Raw genomic sequence first — 20,992 nt, forward strand, 5'->3', positions numbered from 1 at the left:
GCTGTTTTATGCTACGGCTGTTCCTGTCCATTATATTTGATGTGACAGGAAATTATTTATACAGTGGACGCATATATTACAAACGCAATGGCCAATTTATTAGGTACAAACCTGTTACATTCTCAGAAATCTCAGAAATAGAACGTGCAGACAGCTGCTGCGAGTCTGCCATACATTAGCACTGCATCCCTTGCCTCGTTTGAGTTGTGAGCTGTCCTGGGTGTGACGCTGAACTGCATCTAGACCGAGTCCTGAAAAAAGGTCCTGGCAGAAGTTGAGGGGAAACCACTGCTGTTTCTGCTGTACAGTTAACCACAGTTGTGTCAAAAATCTTCTTTGGAAAGAGCCATATGTCCTTGTCTTTATGAGTTATTTTTGTGTATAAATCCTGCTAATCCTGTAGTTTAGATCTCTGCAAATGTACCCCTGAAATGCGTTTGTGTTTCAGTGTTCTCTTATCTTAATGCCGCTGGATTTGTTTAAAGTGAACCGGGTCTTGATTTTTAAAAACACATGAATTTCAAATAATCACAAATGCAAATCTTGTGTTGTTCTTCCAAAACTGTGATGCCCTATATGTTTGCAATGAAGACGTGAGAAGATCAAACTTTGAAAACCTGGTCAGTCGTCACTACAGGCCAAATCGAGTGAAAGAGGCGTTGACTTTGTCAATGTGGAAAACTCATAGATGGCCTTTGGCAGATGGGAGATGGAATTAATCTCCCCTCACTCGGTTGAACCCCAGAGATTGAGATCTAACCACAGTCTATAATGCCTCTGGCACATAACGCTGAGAGAGAGATGGAAAGAAATACCTAATATTTGCACCTGATACTTGCACTACTTTACACACTTAGTTCTCTGATGATGGTTCAATGTAATCTCATTGGCAAATGAGAAGAAGCGAAAATATTCTAGTGACATGGTGAAAAGAATGAGACTGGCTCAACTGACTGATCGAAAGAAAAGGTATAACAGGCAGCAGTGACTTGATTTTTTTTTTTTTTTGCTTTAACTGCTGCAAGAAACATCCTGTACCTGAATAAATTTGTTCAGAATTCAGTGTTTTACTTTGCATAAAAAGCCTTATAAATTAAAACGGGGAGCATGTACATTTTTAAGTGTAAGTTATGGTCCTAACTCTTTCCTAACTCTTTCTCAGAAATGAGATAATAAGCGCTATTTTTAACTACTTTTACAACTACAGTACCTGTGTTTTCAATGTGTAAAAAGATGCACAGTTCACAAACGTCTGTAAGTGTTTGCTTTTACAATATATTGATAAACTATTTCACAATGAATCGACAAATAAAATCTTTGAAATCTTGAAAATAAATAAAGTTTTTTTTCACTCCATCACTATGGGGCATATAGCACCACATAGGAGTAAATTGCAAGATTTAAATTAATGTATCTGTTATCCTATGTGGCATTGCAATTTTGCCTAATAAACATCACCAAAAACGTTTTAGAAACTTGGCAAATAAAACGCATAAGTGTCGGTAAATAAATGTAAATAAATAAATATGCTTTGCCAGATAAAATCAAGTTATTTTGGTGTAATTGCCTGTCGTGTCATACAGACAATTGTGCACATCCTGAAGGGAGCGCCTAATTAAACGCGATGACAAATATTTCAGATTTACTCCCTACGAGACCAGTTTGGACAAATAAACTGCTCAAGGAATATGTTTTATTTTCAATCTCTCCTTTTTATGAGCACTTGATTGCCTCTCAAATTGAGCTGTAGACTTGACAATACCCGAGTGAGTTCTTACAATTATGACGACTTTTATGTTCCCTCTGGAGAAATTAGTAAACAATTAGACGTTGACACTGCTGTATTTATCACGGCAGCTGGAGATAAAGATGTGTTTTTGAAAAGCACAAATAACAAATATAGTTAAACAAATTAACTGGATTTGGCGAACAGAATTGCTACGATACAGACGACACCAATCAGGTGAAACGTTATGGCAATCTGCATACCATTAAATACTTACTATGTGTTATATTCTGTATCAGTACTTTAATACCCTGAAGATTGTACTACTGACTACCGCAGTGCTACTCAAGTGCAGATACTTTTCCTGCTTCTAACATATCAACTTTGAGGATCTTTACTGTCTCGTATGGCTGGTTTCACTGCACTTTGGATGACAGTTAGCCTTGAGAAATCAAAAAACTTGAGTAAACAGGTAATCCAATAATCAGAGCTGATGTATTAACAACATGCAGACTGGTAATAACTGGACTATTGCAACCAAACCAATTAATATTCTTCAAACTACTGCGATCAAGAGTTTATTGGTAACCTGAGCTACCTCTTGTAGTTTGCAACAAGTCAGGGATGAGGAGAGGAAGAAGCTAATAGTTTTTTGGTGAAATTGAGTCTAATTTATGCATTGAATAAAGGGGACTTTTTGTCGATGCAAAATGGACTTTTTGAACTCAAACCTTGTTATAAAGCCATGTTACAGCATTGTTCCCTTGTCAGCAACATACCTGGAGTAGTGTTTCACTTCATTCATGCAGTTTTGAGTAATGTCCACTTTGGTGGTTTCTTCTTCTACTGCTGAAGCGCTCCAATCTGTCCTCCACTTTAGCCCATAATCTGACATTGAGCAGTTCGTCACAGCCTCATGAAAATGGAGTTCCTAACCTCGCTGTTAGCAGAAGTTTGTTTTACTGTCATTCCCACTCCTGCCTACAGAGGAGGCTCCAGGCAGAAAACCTGACGAGACCTGGCACCTGTGTTTCAGAGTCACTTTCTTATCCTTAAATAATTTTGAATCAAATGATATAAGTAAATTATGTTTGTAAGCCTCAATTATGCTTGATAGCAAGTCCATTTAGAGGTCATCTCATCCCATCATCTGAGTTTACTCTGACTCAAAGGTACTGGGATAGACTCCTTCAGGGGTTGCTAATGGAGACAATAGGGCAAGAGAGATGAACGCGTGTAGCCAAGGTCAGAGCTGATGTTGTTTTCTCCGTAATTGCAAACATGCCATTTCTGCTCTTCCCCTGCGCTAAGTTGACCACTCGCTTCAGTCGCCGCAGTCATTCCCTGTAGTTCTTCTACCTGAAGGCAGAGTAATGGAGTCAAACTGGAGGTCGCACAATTCAAGAGTGTGCCCTGTGAAGAACACAAACATACTCAAAGTCGACGCGCGCTGCTTCTGTGTGTGCGTGAGGGAGTCTACATCCTTCACGTGTCACCTTGAGCTCTCAGCAGTGGTGCAGAAGACGCAGGAGGCAAAGGACTCCCATCGACACAACAGCAGCGTTTCCCCCACGAACCAAAAAAAACACAAAGTCTAGCCATTTGCTTATTTGCATATCTCCACACATCTTTTCATTTAGTCTGTGTCTTGATTGATCAGTTGAGACGCAACAGTGTCAAAGGCCATAGTTTGTTGCTTGCTGTTTTGCACAAAAATTGAAGGCGAGGAGTTGGTTATTTTACTATCACCCTGTGCTGTAATTAAGCCAATCAGCCAAGCCCATTACCAGTAATTAAAAGAGATGGGATGATAAAACAGAATGACGCTATATTACAAAGTGGCTTCAGGAAATTGCTTCTGATGGATAAACCGTAAACAGGAAATTACTGGACTTGGTTTTTAAATGTTTTGAATGAAACAATAACTGGTACCCATTGTCTCTTCTAAAGGTTTTACGAGGGGGAAAACGACCTAATATTCATAACATTTGCACGTACATTAGTGGTTGGGCCGGCTGATATATCGGGCCGATGTTTTGGGATTTTATAATATCGGCTATTGGCTGACCTAGTGCAGATCAAAGCCGATATCTCGGTAGAATGCTAATGCTAACAGTAACTAATCAAAGCTGGGACAGAAACTATGATTCCCCACTGCTGGAGTGGCCAAGTATTTATATTTTTACAGGATTTTAGACCAGACATTTGGAAAAATAACGGTCAAAAATATTCGCTGAGCTTATCGGCATTGGCCTTAGAAAAACCCATATCGGTCGACCTTTTACGAACATCTTCACACATTAGCTGTATGAAAAATTGTGGCAAAACAAATTATGGACAGTCCACACAAGGCTGAAATGTAACCAAAAATCATGACTAAAACTGTACTACTGCACATTATAAAGTTGCATTGAGTGGGTCGTCTCGAGATCAGAAGGCCGTGGGTTAAAATCCCTGCTCCCACAAATGCACACTGTAGTTGTGTCCTTGGGCAAGACACTTCACCCTACTTGCCCCCAGTGTCTGCGTATATATGTATGAATGAGAGAGTGAATGCGTGACTGGCTCCTCACTGCGGCTTTTTGTGATACTATTGTATTTGGAGATACAATTACAATCAATTTTTACATGAGGCCAATGGTACTACACTACTTTAATTCATTACAAATAAATTCCCTTATCATTGTTGTTTACCTCCTCCTCTTATCCCTGTGTCATCCGGCCCTGCTGTCAGAGGTGGGTGTGTCCTACTCGGGCTACATCGCGCTGTATCCATTACCTCCTTACCCTCAACACGAGATGAAGGTCAAAGAGGGCCCTGACTTTGAAGTAATGCGGGGAAAAACATAGATGAGGGGGTGGCGTTGTAATTAACCGCCTCTAACAATGAGATCATAAAAACCAGGCCTGACAGATGGTGCATTCAGATGAGTTGGAAGTGTCTGAACAGGTGTCAAATGAGAAGTGTGAAAAATGCTCCGTCAAGGAACAAATGGCATTATATCTGAATATCTTTTTTTTTCTCCTGTTTTCTCCACAGCCGAACCTTTACCTCTGATGGACCTGTGTCGCAGAGCCGCCCGCCTCGCCCTGGGACGCGAGCGCCTTCAGGATATCGAAACCCTCCCCTTGCCGCAATCCCTCAAGAATTACCTCCAATACCAGTGACGGACACCAGTGGGACACTACAACTACCATCATGTCTGGGCGCGCAGGCTGTAGACGAGGGCGAAATATGAGAGGATGACAAATGATGGGCGAGTCCGCACTCAAGAAAGAGCACAGGGCTACTCAAAAACAAGGCCTTTTTTCAATGACAAATGACTGACTGACTTCAAGATGGCACCAGCTTCATGGCAATTCACAGCTGCTTAAACTTGGCCTGTTTGGATGAATTGTTAATGACGCTGTCCCACTCATGCTTTGAAAGGAAACCGTACACTCAAAGCAACACAAGAGGAAAATATTCAGACAGATTGCGCCATCTTGTGTTGGAGATGAGAACTGTACAGTAACGCAATGTGACAGGAGGACCAAGTAATCGTCCCTGGGCTCAAACAAACTGCAGGGCACTGAACTCATAGCATGCCAATCTGGTTCTTGGCTGAAGTAAAGTATGATTTCAGGGGGCAAGGTATAAGCCCTTCTCAGACATGTCACAATGCTTCTTTGATGATGATTTTGGAATTTTATTATTTATTATTTAACTTTTTATTTGACATCTTATTAAGGCAACTGAGTGACGAGATGTCAAGTTTTACTGAATGTTATTGTTATTTATGCAGTTGGCAGTGTAAAGTCTTATGTCTATAGTCTATTTTGAATTAAAGACACTGTCAGATGATCGAAGTGTATTGTTTTTATTATTTTATTTGCGTTGAAACACATGAGTCATATTCACATACTCACCCGTTTTTGTAAAAGATTCTTGTAAAAACACACAATTTGGTACATTTTTGCTGTAATCAGAGCCAGCCATCGTTTCCCCCTGATTAAGTGGGCAGCCTGCACACTGTTCATTTAAATGTTGAAAGTACACACTCCACTGCGGTGGCATTTACAATATGGCGAAACCATTCACAAATCCAATCTCATCTTGAGTTTGAGTCATAAATTGAAGCCCGGTTTGTTCAACCCACAGAACAATTTACACTCCTCTTTTAATGAGACTGTACTCGCTGCACTGAGGAAAGATTAACTGCCTTCACTTCCAAATGGGTTTAAACAAGCTGTAATTTTATTCCCAGCATCAAATACCAAACTCTAGCCTATGCGGAATTAAAGACACTATATCACTGGTTTAACTATATGATCCCTGAGCACTAATTGAGGCATCTACAATCTCCTACTTTTGCTGCGATGCTCTGGGTAATTGACCCCCTCCTCACTGGTATTATTGCTAAGAATAAACAGGCACAAGTCTGTAAATCCTATTTCAATCGAGCCACAAGGGGGCAGGAGCCATTTTGCTTTAAATGCCTTTTGAAATCTCAACCTGAGCATTAGTGTCCTGTCCTGTCCTGCCCTGACCTAATATTCTAATTCAATATCAGTTTGAGGTATGAGGTAAATCAGTAAAGGTTTCAAATTAGAATCTAAAATGTAATGAAAATTAAAGTAATTTACAAACAGATGAGCAAACTTCACAAACGTAATACAACTAGGCTACATAGTTCTCAATTTCTTGTAGCTATAACATAAATAGTATGAACAGTTTATTTGAAAGGGTTTGTTCATCCATTGTCTTAGAAACAGGTCCAGTATCTATGTCCTTCAGGACACAGTGTAAACTTGGCTTAAGTCCATATGTACATCATGACAAAAGAAGAAGAGAGAAGAAGAGATGAACCGTGAAGAAATGTATTGTTGTACACAAATAACAAATGTAGAGTCTAAAACAAGTCTTTATTGGTCAATATACAGAGGAAAGGAATCCCAACCATTTTGTTTACAAAAAGAAAAAAGGACCCAATATTTATAAATATAAAATAACGTTTGTACAGGGTTTATTTTTTTATGTAAAAGAATCTTTTTTTCAATCGCTTAATCTGTTGAAGCACAATTCACAAAAGAGACGAAGGAAACAAGGCAGTTGTCTCACAATGATGACATCACGATCACAGGCGCTCAAAGGCCAACAGAGAGGGACAGGGGGCAGAGGTCACAAGCTAAAGATCTCCTCTAATGGGACACATTTAGAGGCATTTAGTCTAATCACAAATTAGCTTCATCTTTTCCAAATGACAGGCCATTGCACAAAAGTGTGAACATTCAAATCACATTGGTTTCTCATTTGTTTGCCATCAATGAAATAATTGCATTATTTTTCTGTAAGGTTAAAGATGCACCGCTTTGATATGTATTTTTAACTCTAAGGACTTTTAGTTAGTACCGGCTCCAGAACAAACTGACTGAGGGTCTCAATGCACCCTTTTATGTGTGTGTTCTTACCTTTATAGATGAGGCCTGCCTTCAGCAAAAGACTTATTGTCAACCCAAACAAAAACAGTGTTTTATGTTGTGTTTTTCTGAAATGGAACCCACATTTGCATAGGGGCTTCTGTTTAGAGAGAGACAACAGTATATAATTAATGCTCAACGTTGCTACAATATGGTTAGGTACATTAAGAAGACATGAATGCTTATAATGCAAGACAAACTCTAAAATGCATGACTAAAATATGCAAGCATATATTTGCCAGGAATCTGGTTCCCATTGTGAGAAACCAAGCACTGGTCAGTGACCGACACTGAGGACATAAAGACAAGACACTGACATTTTATGAATGTTATAATATACCTGCTGTATGTATTATAATGGTACAGTAGTTTGTGCATCAAGACAAAGACAGCATTCGTAAATAATTATGTATGTATGTAGGAAATTCATCTTTGATAAAACAAGATGTAAAAATCTACCCTTGAAAATATATTGCCTTAAATAATATTATGAACATTTATACAAAGAAAACACTATGTAACATCAAACAGGGTGTGTTTGCTTATGCAGTGACTGTGCTTGTTCTGTTTTTGCTGTTTCTAGTGTGAATTCAAATTAGTCTGATGTTCTGAGTTTGTCCAACAGAGGGAGACCTTGCATCAGAAATAATAAGTGTGCGTGTTCTGCATCATTTCCAGCAACAGATTGTGTAGGGCTGTGTTGCACGTGCTCAGTATGTCCCGGAGCAACTGTCCCACTTCAGTTTTGTCACTCGGCTTGTCTCCTCTTTCTCGTCTTCGTCGGTGTTGTCTGAGTCAGTACTGGTCAGACCTGCCACCTGCACCTCTTCCTCCTCGTCCTCATCACTGTACTCCTCATTCTCCCCTTCAGCCACTGCCTGTGCGCCACTGATGTTCTGGAAAACATATTTCACAAGTCTTCGTGAATGAATTCTGAATATTTGCACAACCCTACACACTATCAAACGGATACCAACTTGTAATTGAACCCCCATTATTCTCTTTCAGCACCTGAAGAATATGTGCGGCACTTTTGCATTACAGCTAGAAGGTCCCAGGTTCCACCCCTGGGCCAAGTAGAGCCTTCCTGTGTGGAGGTCACATGTTCGGCGTAGGTTTTCACCGGCTGCTCCGGTTTCCTCTACCATTAAAAACATGCACAATAGGCCGAGATGAAAGACTTGTGAGTGAGAATTAGCTCATGGCTACAATGCAAGTCTCATTTGTATAGGCTACATTAAAAATAAATAAATAAGTATCAGAAGTATCAGTAACAGACTTGAACCTAAAAGCCCAGTGCAGTTCCTGTATGGACTGTGCTCTCAATCGCAGTTGTTGTGAAATGGAATGGAAGTTTATTTGTTAAGCGCTTTTCACATGACACAAGTCACCCAAAGCGCTTTACATAGTAACAAGGATCTTCTAGCTGCGAAGCACAAGCGCTAACCGCTGCGCCACTGTGCCGCCCTAAGTCCGGGGTGATTCCTTGTTACTGACACTCACCTCCATGGGGTTCACGATGATGGTCAGGCCAGAGTTGTCCCAGTCCATCTCACAGTCTTTAGGCTCATCCTCGTCCTCTCTGGAGCCTTCCTGGTGAGTGGCATGAATTCTGTACACGCCGATGACCACAATCACCACCAGGGCGGCGATACAAACCACAATGACCACAGTGGCGGCTGGCGGTGCTGGTCCTATATGAGTTAAGGTCATGGGGTTATAACAAGCTGTGGAATTGACCTTTCAGAAGCTTCCAGTGTAATGAATGACATTTGCCGCGGTATACCTGACATATGTGAGTTGAAAGAGTGGATCATAAGAGGGTGATGAACTGGTCTCATAAACTGGGACGGGGCTGCCATGTGGTTTGCGTGCTCCACAGGGGCCGAGTGATGCAGCAGGCTCATCTGTGTGGATAATAGAACAAAATCAGTGTACGCATACTAAAAAAAAAAGCAGTCTCAAAAATCCATTAACCGCAGTGATTACTTCTCAATAAAAAAGTAAGCTCAAAATTGAAAAGGAAGATGGGCATAAAACCAGAAATAAACCCAGACAATCATACTGTGGAAATTAAAAGTGACTTATTTAATTCAAATGTAATTAGATTTGTAAAGCCTCAATTGCCCATGTGGAAAGCATCTCCAGAAGACTACAAAACCATAATATTTCAAACTAATATTTTTCATTTTCTATTGATCCATGGTCAATTTTCCAATCAACAAACCAACATTAGTTATTAATATTACAAACTGCATAAATCGAACAGTTTCATAGTTTTCAGTCACCAAAGAAATAACCAATTAACTAAATAACACAGCTGTGCAGGTGGGCTCATAAGGTTAAAATAAACAATCTAGCTCTAAAATTACTTCAGTTGATTTTATTGGATGATCTGATTTACCAACATTTTGAAAAAGTTTTTGGGGAAAAGGCCTCAGTTTAAAGCAGTACGAAGACAAGTAATACAAGTGTTAATGGTGTGATTAGGGGGTCTTACATCTCCCCTTCATGTCTCTGGTCAGAAAACCACAATTGCAACTCTCCCTGCACCGGGTCGGAGGCGCAATACACACTAATGGAATCACGAAGAAGAAGCTAACAGGCTAACGGGCAAAGCTAACTATGGGCTATCGCCACAACAGTATTTACAGCCTAGTTTTAATGGAAAAAAAAAAAATCTCCATTGTGTAATTGGATGTACAATATCCCTCTCTCCCTTTGTCTTTTCTGTCAGCGTAGTATTTACTCTCATGGACAATTAATGAGTAAAAAAAACACTACATGCTAAGACACCTGCAGTGGCGCTTATGGCCTCTAGGGGCATGAGTTAGTTCTGCTTTAAGCCTATAAATTAAACATTTTCAGTGCGCTACTTCAACATAGTAGGACAGGAATACCTTTTTGAGTACTTACCTCCAGGATGAACTCGTTGCTGATGTATCGTCCGTTCAGCTCAGAGCAGGTCACTCTGAACTTCCTCTCAGTCAAAGTGGCCGGTCGCCAGTTTCTGTAGCGGATCTGTCTCAGGGCCTGCTCATAGTGCGCCATGGAGTCCACCCCTGCAAAACCAAAGGCACACATTTATTCTGTAAGTTCCGTGTTTTAGAAGTTTTGACAAGACCTTTACAGCCGTCTAGGTCCATCGAGACGGAGTGTCCTGTTTAAACCTATTGATTTCTGTGTAAAGGCCAGGTGCCGTACTGACTGTTCCGCCTGTCACAGTGGCAGGTGGGTTTCGTGACGCGCGCCTACCGTATATTGATAGTCCCGAGGTGGAGTTGGTGGCGTCCAGGTGTTTTCCTAACAAGGCGCTGTGATGTATCTCCAGACTTTCTCTTTCGGGGTTTAATTCGTCACCAATTAGCAGCACGTCACAGTAGTCCAGGTTATGCATGAGCTCTGTCACACCTGGTCTGTGCACTGTGTGGACACAATATTAATCATTACAAGAATGCACCCAAACATGCACCTCAACTTCAGCTTCTATGGGCCAAAAATAATTGTAAACTGAAGAGTGTTCACAAGTGTATGGTCACAAGAATCAATGTTAAAAGATGATGGCCAAGAATTGCAGAATGGATTTTTGCAGACTATGGCAATATTCCTGACCCATACGGCAATTTGCCATTTATGTGTTCTATATTTATAGCCATTTAGGAGACCAAACACAATTGATCACCAATACCTCCCACACAAGTGATTCAAATGGTTTGTAAGGTAGTTTTCTGAGGTGTTCCTGGCATCAAAGCAAATATAAATAATACAATTTCATAGAATGGCAAAATACCTCAGTGTCAACGCCAACAATTTGTCATTATTTATTTTTTCAAAACTGACATGGCAATAACACTGAATGTATATGAACCAGATTTAAGTGTTACAGTGCATGTCTGCAGATGATGTCACAGAAACAGCTTAGCAACAAGAGCCATCTGACTGTCAACGCTGAGTTATGACAGTCTGTAACGGTGTTCAGAATTAAAAGTGCATTGTGATGAAATGCAGTGTTTTTTGTTCATGTTTTCCTTTTTTGTAATTTTACGATGTTATCATTTGCATGACTGGATGTGTGGGCTGCCTCCACAGTCAGTGCAGTGACTGGACTCACTCCCACTCGGGCTGTCCCCTCTGATCACGGTGCTGGTGATGTGGACCTCTTTGAATGGGGCCACCCCGAGCGGTGAGCGCAGGTCACTGGCCGGTCGCACCAGGCGCTTCGAGCCAGAGATGGTGATCCGCGGTTCACTGGGAGGCATTACCATGACGACGGCCTTGACGTCTGGGATGGAGAGGCAAGAATCTTCACCAAAACACCTTGAAAAGAATGTAAAAAGTGCCATAGTGTTCACTCTAATAATTAGGGAATAGTATAGCTAAAGTGATCATGCCTATTATGCTTTATCCACACTTCTTCCTTCAAACTTTGTGGCACATGCTTAACTTAACTTAAAGTAACATATACAGAAAGAAAATATGTTTATTTTTCTTTTTTTTTTAATTCATCACAAATTCTTGAGCACACAAAATTCAAGAATTTGAATTGCCAGCAGAAACTTGATGCTGGCACAGAAGGAGTCAAGTTTGAATAAAGCTGAAAACAAGCAAGAAATAATTTGTAGTGGTGGCAACCCAGAATATGCGTGGGCTTTGAAAGCACAAGAGCAGCGGCACCTCATCATATCAGAGGGCAAGCATTTTGAGGTCTTAGGCCTTGGTCTTAATATTATACACGGCATAATATGGGCCAATTAAGGATATTTCAGGATTTTTGACATAGGGCCTCATTTCCTAGTTATCCAGAGTGTTGTTGATTTCTGGAGATATGCATATTTTTTTTAAATTCATGCAGTCCTTTTATTTGAAGGGTTTAGTGGTGCTAGGCTAGTGCAATGCTAGTGCATGTCTATGGTAACTAGTGGCCTGCATTAAAAACAGTCCGACCCAAGCACAGTGCACCTGAGGCAAATCACTGGTAACACCAGACTACTCATATAAATGTCTGCGTTGACTAAATGATTTTTGAAACATAACCATTTTGCATTTCAAATAACTTATATTTGATCAGCATCAGCTTCCTGGTTTTAAGCTACGCAGCGGTGGAGTGACCTGCTAGGATACCGGGTCTACAATATGTTTACCACACGGCATGATTTAAAAAAATAAATAAATAAATCTCCAGAAATCGACAGCACTTTGGATAACTAGGAAATGAGGCCCTTTGTCAAAAATCCTGAAATATCCCTTTAATGTACAGGACAAACATTTATGCAGTACTTCTTACAGGCTTCTATTGATGTTTTCAATTGAGATGAAACAGTGGTCTGTCATTATTTGGTTTCTGTTCTGTGTAAATAAGGTTAAAATGCAGCTGAAATGATGAACAAGATGGAATAACCTTGCTATTAGCAAAACCCAGAGATGAACAGCCATGACCTTGTTTACAAAAGGATGTTATTCTCCCTGAACAATATTAAGAATTAAATGAATGGAAGCTCAAGGGCTGAATACATCTAGAATGGCAAGGAAAGAATACTGAGGTGAATCATCGGATCTTTCTGCCTGTAACATAAAGATGCCGAAACTTGGAAAAATCTCTTCAGAAGAAAACATTACAATTGATGCTTTGAGTAAATGAATCATAAAATAAAGTAGTAATAAAATAATGCCAATGTTCATGCATTTAACTTACTGTACTGTGGTGGTGATGCGCAGTTTCCGGATGCCCGGTGTGGGGAACTGCCTTGAGTTGATGTAGGACACTTTGGTCATGGCGGAGTTGATACTGTCCAGATCCTCTCCTTCCACCACCAGTACCGACTGAGCGGGATTAAAGTGAAACTAAGCCCAAAAACAGGATTACATTTGACTTTTAGAATATCGACACGTTTAGTTTAGTTTGCATTTATTCACACGCCAAACCTGAGTAATATTTCACACCTTGATGTCCTTTGCCAGACTTTCCAGGGAGTTGATATCAAGGCCCTCTTTGCAGGCCTGCAGACAGGAGATAACCTTCTGCGTCTCAATGCGCCCCGGCCGGATTGTCAGGCCTGACAGACTGCCGTGGAAATACTGGGTGAAGCGCGGGGTCGCTACCTCTCCACCTGAAGGGGGGCGAGGCAGACGAGACAAAAATGCAAGAAATTTAAATGACCATCAAAGAGGTGCAGAAAAACAGGAAAGGTTGTATAGCTGAGTTTAACAGGTTTACTAACTGAAGTAATGACACAGTCTGTAACGGAAGCAGTTCTCAAACACTTCAGTGACAATGTCCCACCTGAAAGACAAATGTTCCTCGTCTCGCTTGGATTTTGTCGAACTGTATGCATTGTTAACACTTGCAAACAAAACATACTTTTGGAACCATGTCTGCCATGTTACAAAGTTGTGAATATCTTGTCTGCGGTTCCTCGCCTCCATAAAGCACTGAGTAGATGTTTTATGGTACATAATGTTCTGAGTGTAATGTGGACTTGAGGGAGCGCTCAGCAGAGGAGCAGATATTAGTGAGAGCAGCAGCGTGCCGCTCGAGGCACCTGCTTCAGCTGCATCGGTGTGGATCACACTGGGAGAGACACCACACCGTCACAAACACTCTGGGCACTGCCTCAGCACAGAGACACAGGAGACACAAGCAAAACTGCCCAGTCCAGCAGACAATGTGAAACTGATTTAAACACAAATGTAGGGCAATCTTTTATGTTTTTGTTGTGGATAAATAAACATAACAAGCAAATGTCCATGGGGCCACAACACACTCATCTCCAGTCTCCATCTCGTCTAATTTTGTATATAAACCAGCACACTGCCATTGCTACTGAACTGTCATATTTCCATGTTTGGTTCTTGCTCGGGGTCAGACGGGTCTAATTTATTTTAGCAGCAGAGCCATTCTCTTCTGCCTCCTTCTTTTCTATAGTATTGCTAAAGCGACAAATGAAGAGTTGAAAGCTTCTCATCAAGACAAGGTCTTTGTGTTTAAGAACAGATATTTTTGGACTGGCAGTGTCTAGACGGCCTCTTCTGTTATTAGTTAAAAGACACATGGCTAAAAGGTAAGTGGGTTGGGAAAAAGCATCCATTTAGTGTTAAGTGGAGCCGTCTGATAATTAAAGAAATGCACATCTTTGCTTGATAATAGCTTTGAGAAAGATGGGGGCAGACATTTGCCATTGTTTATAGCCTGTTTCTTTATTGTTTTATTCTGCCATGACTCCATCACACAACCAATAGTCTCAGGATTTACTGTAGGTACATTACATTGGGTAAAAGCGCTGTAAAAATTGAGACCATTTACCTCTCGCCTGCACCTGTGCCCTGTATGTACAATCCATGCATGTGCAAACGCTTTGTAAATCAGGCGCTCAATGTAATCCTTATGGTAGTCCCAAGCTTGGACAAACAGAGAGGTTGCATCAGAAAAAATACTTGATATATTTGCCAAATCAATATGAAAGTGCAAAAATAACTTCCCAGTGCAGATGACTGGCTGGAGTAACATTCAAAGATAGAGACTAAGCAAAAAAAGGAGGTGCGCATAATAACAATCTTTGAAAAGGTCGTCATTTAAACAGAATGCAGGCTCTTGTGTAGGAATGAAAAGTCTTCCAGTCCCTTCAAACTGCAGAGCATTACTTAAGGACATTCGCAATGGAATTTCTTTCATTTACAACCTTGTATTGTGCCTTTGGACTTTTTCAGAATACACTTTGAATGACTTCCCCTCCACATGTCTCGCCATTATGTTGTTGATTGTGGGGGAGAGGGGGCCCACCGAAATGAGACACTCTGAAAGGCAATCTCGCCCACTAATGGCCTGCAAAGTTATCAGTTGCGGCTTAGTGAAGCTTAAAGCGGCTTCATTGGGATGTAATAGCGGGCAAACTTGTCCTCCATTCACTCGAGCTAATCCTTCCTTCAGGGTGTTCTTTCACAATCACACTTTCATGGAAAGACGCAGAAGGAAAACGCCATGTGAAGTTTGACTCAAAAAGGAAGGAAAGAAAGTGCAATCAGGCACATGGCCATTATGATGGCGATGAAAAGAAATGTACAGGAAAAACATGGTGCTTAGCATGAGTGTTGGGAACTGTGATTTAAAGCTAGCTGTCTGGGACTACTTAGTGTGCAACATAAAAAGTGGCAAGTTCTTTATGATTACAATTGCATGTTTTTATGGCTTGTAGAAAATAATCACTTCACTTTGGTCCATGACTCATTATTATTCCAAAATTGGGCCATACCGCCTTTGCTCTGCACGATCCCGCCAGATCTCGGAAGCTAAGCAGGGAAGGGCCTCGTTGGTACTTGGATAGGAGACCGTTTGGGAACACCATGAAGCCTGGTGAATGTAGTGAGTGAGTGAGTGAGTGAGTGAGTGAGTGAGTGAGTGAGTGAGTGAGTGAGTGAGTGAGTGAGTGAGTGAGTGAGTGAGTGAGTGACTGAGTGACTGAGTGACTGAGAGAGTGGTTGGTGGTAGTCAGGACAGGACAGCTGTAGCTACAATAGTAGCAGGCCACCACCAAATATGGTGTGAATGAATAATGCACGAAATTGTAAAGCAACTTTGGGCATCTGGAAAAGCGCTATATAAGAAAGATGCTTTAATATTATAATAATTACCAATGCTCTGTTTTGATCACCAAACGTGACTGAAGTTAAAGCAACAGCTGCCCTGGGGTAGAATGTGGAAACAAGACTGCCACTCTGCGCTATAAGTCTCTCTGACTACAACCGACAACTGACCCTGACAGTACATTCACACAGGCAAGGTGGGTGGTGTTTTGCTCAAGGGAACAATGAAAGCGTGATTTGAATGTACTGCATATTTTGGTAAAGCCATTTTTAAATCACCTTCTGTTTTATGCAAAAATGAGAATAATTACAAGATTATTCTTTGTGTGTGTTCCAAATGCAACCCCATCTAGGGAGCCATCATGATTTCAACTGAACTGACTATTATGAACATAGTTATAAATTATAAATAATACATTTGGGATACACTTAATCATTTCCTTTTTTACTCGTCCTTCTGCACATTAAATGACTTCTTCTTGAAGCCACGCAGTTTCATGTCATTTCTGAAGCTGGCACAACTGTAACATCAAACCGAAGCACACAGCTGACACATACATATCCACTCCCTGTCAGCCCTCATTACTGGAGATGCCTAGGCGCACTGGAGGAGCACTGTACGGACCTTGCCAGCAGGCGCCCACCGTCAGCTGCGTGTCGATGTTGGAAGCGTGGATGGGCCAGTCGTCCGTCACCAGGTACGGTTCAAAGGTCACGCCGTCCACAAACAGCGTCACGGCCGGAAACTCCACGTTGATCACATAGTAGTGCCACTCTTTGTCACATATCTGCAAACACAGAGGGAGGGGCTCATTATCGCTCGGCTTTTTGTGGACACATTCAGATGAAAATATATTCATGAGTGCAAGAAAATAGGACATAGAAAAACACTATTCCCTCAGCGTTATGTCTTCTGAGTTTGGCAGTATTTTTTTCCCAAGGAGGCTTGTGTTTACAGAGACGCGTTATAAAGATGATGTTTACAATCATGAAGGCAAGAGCACTGGCGTTCTTTTATTTCTCATCTCACTTCAGTGAAAGGGATGCAACAAAGTCCCCGGCTCATCTGCAGCTGACTTATCTGTCGTCAAATAAACTAACGAGGCGCCATATAACGAGGTGTTCATTAGCAGAGGGTGAGAAATACGTCCTGTCACTCCGAAAGAGCCTTTGAGGAACAGAAGAGAGGCGTGTCCTGCTCTCTCGCTTCAAAAGTGAGGTCATGGTTTGCAAAGAGGAGTGTAAAATGGCCACCTATATATTTCCAGTCTCACTGCAACTATGTGTAGAGCATCGTTAATAGCATCATCTGTGAACTACTTCCATAAAATAAAACTGGCAGAGAGATGCCGATGCTTTGAGGATACTTGATGGGACTTAAGGTGCACTTCCCCAAGGGCAATTAGTAGCCAAGATGACAGAATGTACGACTATAGTGGTGCTTAAGCAATACATTTAAAGGGGCTAGATGCAAGTTAGCTATTTTATACTCACTACTGCCACGTCAGGTCATACGTGTAACTGCAGCTTCTATATTAAGCTCCCTAATTAACACCTTTTTGAGCGACAGTGCAGGATTTTAGAGGTAGTTGTGGTGAACAGGTCTGGGCTCATTCTACACCATAGGACATTGTTGAAACATGTAGGGGGATGAAAATACTTCATTTTAACATTTTTAAACTCTGTATAGTCCCTGTACAATAAGACTGTGAAGTAACGCCGACTGTAACAAGTGAATTTCTCCTTTGTGAGATCAATAAAGGTTTATCTTATCTTATCTTATCTTATCTTAAGGCATGTGTTTTTCTTATTTATACCTGGCTTGGACGGTGATTTAGTCCAACTTTGGTCCAATTTGATGTTGATCTAGGCCGAGTGTTACTTGGAAAGTCAAGAATTGATACTTAAGGTTAAGGAAATATGACCCATCCTTTGATGCCGTAGGAGCAGTGGGGGACCGCTGTACCGCCAGATGTTCTATCTCCAGATGTGGAGCCATGCTGATGGTCAGAATCACCTGGCTGGAGGATTAACCTATTGTGCATGTTTTTGCATGTGCATGGGAAACGCCCGAGGGAATCCCACACAAACACGGGGAGAGACACATGCAAACTCCACACAGAAAATTCGGGAATCAATCCTGGGACTTCTTGCTGTGAGGTAAGAGCGCTAGCCACTCAGCCGTGTGATGGGATAATGTATAATGCGATGCGCCTAACACATCCTGACAGATATTAGGTGCTATGACCTCATTACTCCTCTGCTACACCTCATTGGCTCCCCATGCCTTTTAGAATACAAGTTCAAATCCTATTGTTGACTTTTAAACCACTGAATGGCCTGCCTCAAGAGTATATTTCTGAATTGTTGTGTTGGTATAGTCCTGTGAGAGCCCTGGTCATGTGACCAGCTGCTTTTAACTTGTCCCAGTTTGAATAACAGGGCGACAGGGCGTTTGCGGTCACTGGAACCAAACTTTGGAACAAGCTTCCTTTGAGCGTATGATCTGCCTCCATTGAGTGTTTTAAAACACACCTTTATACATTGGCTTTCAACACAAGCTGAGCTAAATATTGCACATTATTGTACATTACTGATCAATTTATTTATTTATTTTTTTAGCTTCTTTATGTATATATTTTGTACCTTTTATATTGTTTATTTTTTCTTGTCTGAAACTTGTACATCACTTTGGGCAGTGTCAACTGTATTTGAAACATGCTATAAAAATAAACTTTGACTGAAACCTTGACCTAAAGAAATATAATACGAAATGTTTCTCCCAACTTGATAAATATTCAAAGGTTAATAAGAGTTATTTTTTTTTATTGTATTGTGGTTTTCTGCATACAATTTGGATTTTTATTATGATCTTTGACCCCATGTATTTTTTAACATATATTACAATTTCATTTACATACAACTGGACAGTAAGGCGAACAACAAAACAACCTCTAATCCTAATGTTTCTACTAAGTCAGGAAAAAACAGGGATTCGCTCAGTCATTAACAAGATCCTGCTCACCAATGTGGAAAGCTCTTACCCAACGTTCTCTCACTCGTGACTATTACACACATGTTCAGCTGTTGTAAAAAGGATTGTAGTCAATATCAAAATAGTGGCAACAAGTGGTCGTACTGATGTAAATTGTAAATTTAAGGCAAGGCACTTTATTTGTCAAGAGGCAACAACTCGTGTCCCCTATATGAGTGAATATGTTTTTTTGCAGAAGTAATGTCATCTGCTACAATAATAACTAAATCAACCCACCCAAACTCAGACACGTTGTCAAACTGACTTGTAATATTGGATATCATACACGCACAAACAATGCGGGTATGGCACCACACACAAGCTGTTGTGAGAGCTAATGGGGTTAAGCCCTGTGTTGGAGCCTTCTGAATTCTCTGGGGATGTTTTGATTTCTTGTGTTGACTGTCATCTTTTATGAGCATGGAGAGACAGAAACTCCCCAAGGATATCCCTGTCAACACCCCGCCCCGACATGCTAAATCCTCTCTGCAGGTAGCTTGTACTTGTACTGTGAACTGCTTCCAACATCAAGTTCCCCCTATTTCCATCGATGTTTTATGTATCATTCTGCACCAAAACAAGTGTCACCCTATGTGTGAATTACTGGCAGAAAAGATAATGCTTTAATTATGTATAATAGTGCACTTGACCAGAAAGAGCACAACAACTACGCCAGCCTGTGAAAGATGATCAATTAAACTCTTTTATTCATGTTGTCGTCACTATCAGGATGCTGAGCAATTGATTAAGTGCATCATCATTTACGTTTCCCTCATCCAGTGAGGGGAAAACAGTTATTTTCTCGTCCAAACCAAAACAACACTATTTTGTTCAGAATTTCAAACCAAAATTTCCATTCACAAGATTTTACTGTATTTTCAAAGATTTTGATTCTATCTGTTATTTCCTATCATCTGTGTCATAGACAGTAATTTCAGATGACGTCATCACCAAACTGAACAGTTGAAGAATGTGTGACTTTTCAAAGTATACTGTAGTGTACTGGCATGGCAGTGGGCGCCACGGTAGCTCAGCAGCTAGCACTTGAGCTTCACAGCTAGGAGGTCCAGTATCAGTTTCCCCTATCACTAAAAAAAATGGCTATATATAAGGCTGCAATAAATGTAGTGTGTGAGTGAGTGGGGCCGATGGCACAGATTGGCAGCCTCACTTCCGTCAGTCTTCCCCAATGGGCGGTTGTGGCTGCAATCGCAGCTTACCACCACCGAGTGTGGTGTACTTCAAGGGTGCCGAACTCATTTGAGTCATGGGCCACAAATAACGTAAACAGGAAAATACAATTGAGAAAAAATGTTTCAATACATGAATATTAATGAGCTGTGATTTTAAAGTAGAGCTGATTTGGTCAAACGCATGTATAGCACTTTACCAGCCTGCGTCACAAGTGTTGCATCGTAGTCATTATTCATTTGCTCCACACTTGGTGGTGGTAAGCTGCTATTGGAGCCAGAGCTGCCCTGGGGCAGACTTGACCATTTACCACGTGGATTTAATGTGTTATGTATGTCCTGATCTCTTATTCTGTCAGTACCCTCTGCTGGACATGTGTGGAATTCTTTCTTTCTTTTCTAAACTAAAAGGCACACTGCATAACATTTTGGACTATACTTTTGCCATCAGAACAAAACTTGATCTTAATGACCAGCTCAACACAGATACATGCTTGCATTTCAATTTTATTTATTTTACACAGTGTGGCTTTAAGCTGCCTCCTAGTGGCTGGAGTGAGCACTAGGTTTTTTATTATTATTATTATTATTTTTATTCATAACTCTGCACAGGAATGGGCTTGATACAGTACTGTACTTTTTTCTTTTTTCTTTTTTTTTGGACATACTCAGAAATCAATGCTCTACATGTCAAGGGCAAAATCAGCTTGTCTTTGAGCCATGTGGTGTATATGAATAATGACTACAGTGTGGGGCATCATTACTGCATATACACACAAAAGAAACACAAACATCTGTGAATAAACTTCTCCTGATCATTCTTTTTCAGACGGAAACAAAAGGAGGAGAGATCAGTAAATGTCACAGCTGTGTGCGTCACTTTGATCAGAAATAGAAAGGGGACATGGAGGGTCATCTTTTACACATCTGCTCACAATGCAGATTTTCTGACAAGCCTTAGAAAAAGACTGGTGTTATTATTTCACAGTTGTCCATATCTCCGTG

The 20,992-nt window shown here is 40.8% G+C and overlaps 2 protein-coding genes across 3 annotated transcripts in view; one reads left to right on the forward strand and one right to left on the reverse strand.

Annotated features, from left to right (window-relative positions):
• Positions 1-5,553, forward strand: part of LOC306973151 (SPRY domain-containing SOCS box protein 4-like) — a 53,091-nt gene extending 47,538 nt beyond the window's left edge. For both annotated transcript variants that reach the window (XM_079569978.1, XM_079569979.1), the window contains exon 3: positions 4,767-5,553. In XM_079569978.1, coding sequence (XP_079426104.1) covers positions 4,767-4,894 — 128 coding nt within the window. In that variant the 3' untranslated portion in view covers positions 4,895-5,553. The remainder of the gene's footprint in view (positions 1-4,766) is intronic.
• A 1,059-nt stretch (positions 5,554-6,612) lies between these two features.
• The window catches only part of LOC306972186 (calsyntenin-2-like), a 109,865-nt gene continuing 95,485 nt past the window's right edge, over positions 6,613-20,992 (reverse strand). Inside the window, exons 10-18 of the mRNA XM_079568706.1 lie at positions 16,389-16,551; positions 13,127-13,293; positions 12,879-13,027; positions 11,298-11,503; positions 10,442-10,609; positions 10,103-10,248; positions 8,973-9,093; positions 8,690-8,880; positions 6,613-8,082 (exon numbers count right to left, since the gene is read on the reverse strand). Of these exons, the coding sequence (XP_079424832.1) occupies positions 7,897-8,082; positions 8,690-8,880; positions 8,973-9,093; positions 10,103-10,248; positions 10,442-10,609; positions 11,298-11,503; positions 12,879-13,027; positions 13,127-13,293; positions 16,389-16,551 (1,497 nt within the window). The 3' untranslated portion in view covers positions 6,613-7,896. The remainder of the gene's footprint in view (positions 8,083-8,689; positions 8,881-8,972; positions 9,094-10,102; positions 10,249-10,441; positions 10,610-11,297; positions 11,504-12,878; positions 13,028-13,126; positions 13,294-16,388; positions 16,552-20,992) is intronic.

The sequence above is a fragment of the Gobius niger genome (genome assembly GCF_951799975.1).
Source record: "Gobius niger genome assembly, chromosome: 13".
In the NCBI taxonomy this organism is placed as follows: domain Eukaryota; kingdom Metazoa; phylum Chordata; class Actinopteri; order Gobiiformes; family Gobiidae; genus Gobius; species Gobius niger.